Source organism: Montipora capricornis, chromosome 10 (assembly GCF_036669925.1).
Source record: "Montipora capricornis isolate CH-2021 chromosome 10, ASM3666992v2, whole genome shotgun sequence".
In the NCBI taxonomy this organism is placed as follows: domain Eukaryota; kingdom Metazoa; phylum Cnidaria; class Anthozoa; order Scleractinia; family Acroporidae; genus Montipora; species Montipora capricornis.
Genome location: NC_090892.1, coordinates 28,192,731 through 28,195,230, shown reverse-complemented (window position 1 = coordinate 28,195,230; position 2,500 = coordinate 28,192,731). Strand labels below are relative to the sequence as shown.

The window sequence follows — 2,500 nt, the reverse complement described above, 5'->3', positions numbered from 1 at the left end:
AGCAGTCTTTGTAAATAGTGTCCATTACTTTATTTAATGCTACTACAGATTGGGCTGCTCGCTGTAATGATGCATTAGTAACATTTGCACCCATTCCCTTTCCTAATCGTTTGAGTAAAAGATTGAGATGTTCCATGAATAAATCTAGAGGAATATTTCCACCAGCTACGCCCTTGGAATTGACAAATCTGTTAACAATTAGGGACACTGCCTCCTCCTCTGAAAGGACAGCATAAACTTGTACAAAAAAAAGGAGAAGGGAATATGCATATTTCGTGTTTCCAAACTTGTATGCAAACAACAGAACCAACTTGTAACAATTCACAAGACGATAGCTATCTCCTTCCTTGATTGCATCGACTATGTCAATTACCAGCAAACCAAATTGAAGCCTGTTATTGTGATAATTAAAGATAAAGTCATCGTCACTTGGTTGACTGGTAAGGGGATCCTCACGTTGTTGGCCAATTTCAACATCTGGGTGCTGTACACATTCATGTCTGGAAAAAGTTAGGAAAGGAAAGGAACTTTATTTAAGTGTCTAGTAGATTTAGCGCTTGAGCACTAATTGGGGACACTGTAAAGTGAATTCACAATTTACACAACAAGTGAAATGTTGGTTTTTGAGGAGAGGGGAAACCGGAGTACCCCGAGAAAACCTCTCGGTGCAGAGTAGAGAACCAACAAACTCAACCCACATATGACCCCAAGTCGAGGAATCGAACCTAGGCCACATTGGTGGGAGGCGAGTGCTCTCACCACTGCGCCATAAATATATCAGTGTTAGTTTTTATCATCTAGTACTTTACTATGATGTATATACAGGACATGCCCTGCATGAAAGTGCAGGTTTGTTATTACTCAATGTTTTTATTAAATTTCAATCCTTTAACTTTTGTGTCTCTTTAAGAGTCACACTGATTAAAAAAAAGGTTACAAAATTTCTGGAAAACTTAATGTAAACTATACTATGGTTCTCTTTGTAGGTAATACCTTTTTCTGGTAGCATTCGTTGCATAGACAAGGCTACATGAACGACACTTGTAATAGCCAAACATGTCTCTATTGTCATCGCCTCCATTGTCAGCAGTTAAACCATGCTTCTCGTGTTCATGCCTACAAAAAGATTCCACATTGCCATTTTAGTCCTTCACTAGTATTTTAATGTTTCTATTCTTATTCCTTAATGATGTGTAACTCAATTATAATAGTTAATGTGTGAAATAATTATCGTAAGGATTGACCTGTAATAAAGACTAACTAACAATATTTTTAAATCTATGGTCATTATGTAAGGGATTCCCTAGGATTGCAATGATATTGTTTTCTTGTGATTTTGAGAATATGTTGTCCACAATGCTCTTACCTTACTCTTGAAGAATGCAGTGGAAAGTGCATGTCACAGTTGATATGTCTACAAGTGAAACCTTGTTTATGTGCTTCATCTAGCATAATGACCCCATCAGGAGTATTTGTAGGAAGGAAGATCTGCTGTAGAAATGCCAGTGATTCTTTGAACAGCCATTCCCCTTTCCTCTCTACATCCCATTCACTTACATCTGGAATTAATCTTGTTGAAGGTGATTCTAAGAATAGTTGAGAAAAATGTCTATTATGTCCTTTCTTTGCAATTAACAAAATCATGTCCAACTCTATAATGTAGAGTGTATCAGTGGTAATTCTTTGAGATAAAAAATTGTCTCAGTATGACTATTCCTTCATTTGTTCAAGTTTGGATAGTTTCTACATTTACTTGTCATACTTTGCAAGGGGCAGTGCCATCATTCTGAAAAGGAAAACCAGTACTTGGAGTTTCTCTGTGAAACAATGCAAAATTGTTTAATTTGTTCCTACCGCCCAATCACAAAGATATTATGTAAGGATTACAATGTTAATGAGAAAGAACTGCAAGGGGGTTATTTTATACCTTTCATGTTGTTCATTCCAACAAATTTCATCCATGCTGTAAGAATGTGTGCCTCCCGATCCATAAAATCTTTAAAGGCATTATAATCCTTATCAGGCCCTTTTTTGGCATTACTTTTGCCAGTTCTGTTCATGGATGCACATGCTGTTCCAATTTCCGAAGCAGAACTATCTTTGAAGAAAAGTTTCTAGAGATCTGAAAAATATGCAGGGAATATAACTTTTTTCCAGGGCTGCAGCACTAAAAACAGCCACAAAATGTTTATTCATAATCTTTGCTTGTTGGTAGGTGATAAACTAGATACAAGTTATTTACCCCAAGCAGCATCTTTTTTAGGTGCCAGTCAGCAAATGTTGTAGTAATGCCATCCAAGCGGTCCACCTCAGATTCTGATAAAGAGTTAGCCCATTGACAGTTCCTTGCACGCTCTTCAGTCAGCTGGTCACCATCAAATATAATTCTCTCAAGGATCTCTTTATCTCCACTTCCATTGATTTGGGTCTGAGGCACATACTTTGAATGCAGATCTTCTAAAATTTGGGCCATTTCTGCTGCTTTGTTAGGATTTAAAAA

General features: G+C 37.0%; 1 protein-coding gene across 1 annotated transcript in view; it reads right to left on the bottom strand.

Annotated features, from left to right (window-relative positions):
• Positions 1-1,256: 1,256 nt before the first annotated feature.
• The window catches only part of LOC138020118 (uncharacterized), a 2,716-nt gene continuing 1,472 nt past the window's right edge, over positions 1,257-2,500 (bottom strand). Inside the window, exons 3-4 of the mRNA XM_068867118.1 lie at positions 2,243-2,500; positions 1,257-1,586 (exon numbers count right to left, since the gene is read on the bottom strand). The exon at positions 2,243-2,500 is cut by the window's right edge and continues 18 nt beyond it. Coding sequence (XP_068723219.1) covers positions 1,566-1,586; positions 2,243-2,500 — 279 coding nt within the window. The 3' untranslated portion in view covers positions 1,257-1,565. The remainder of the gene's footprint in view (positions 1,587-2,242) is intronic.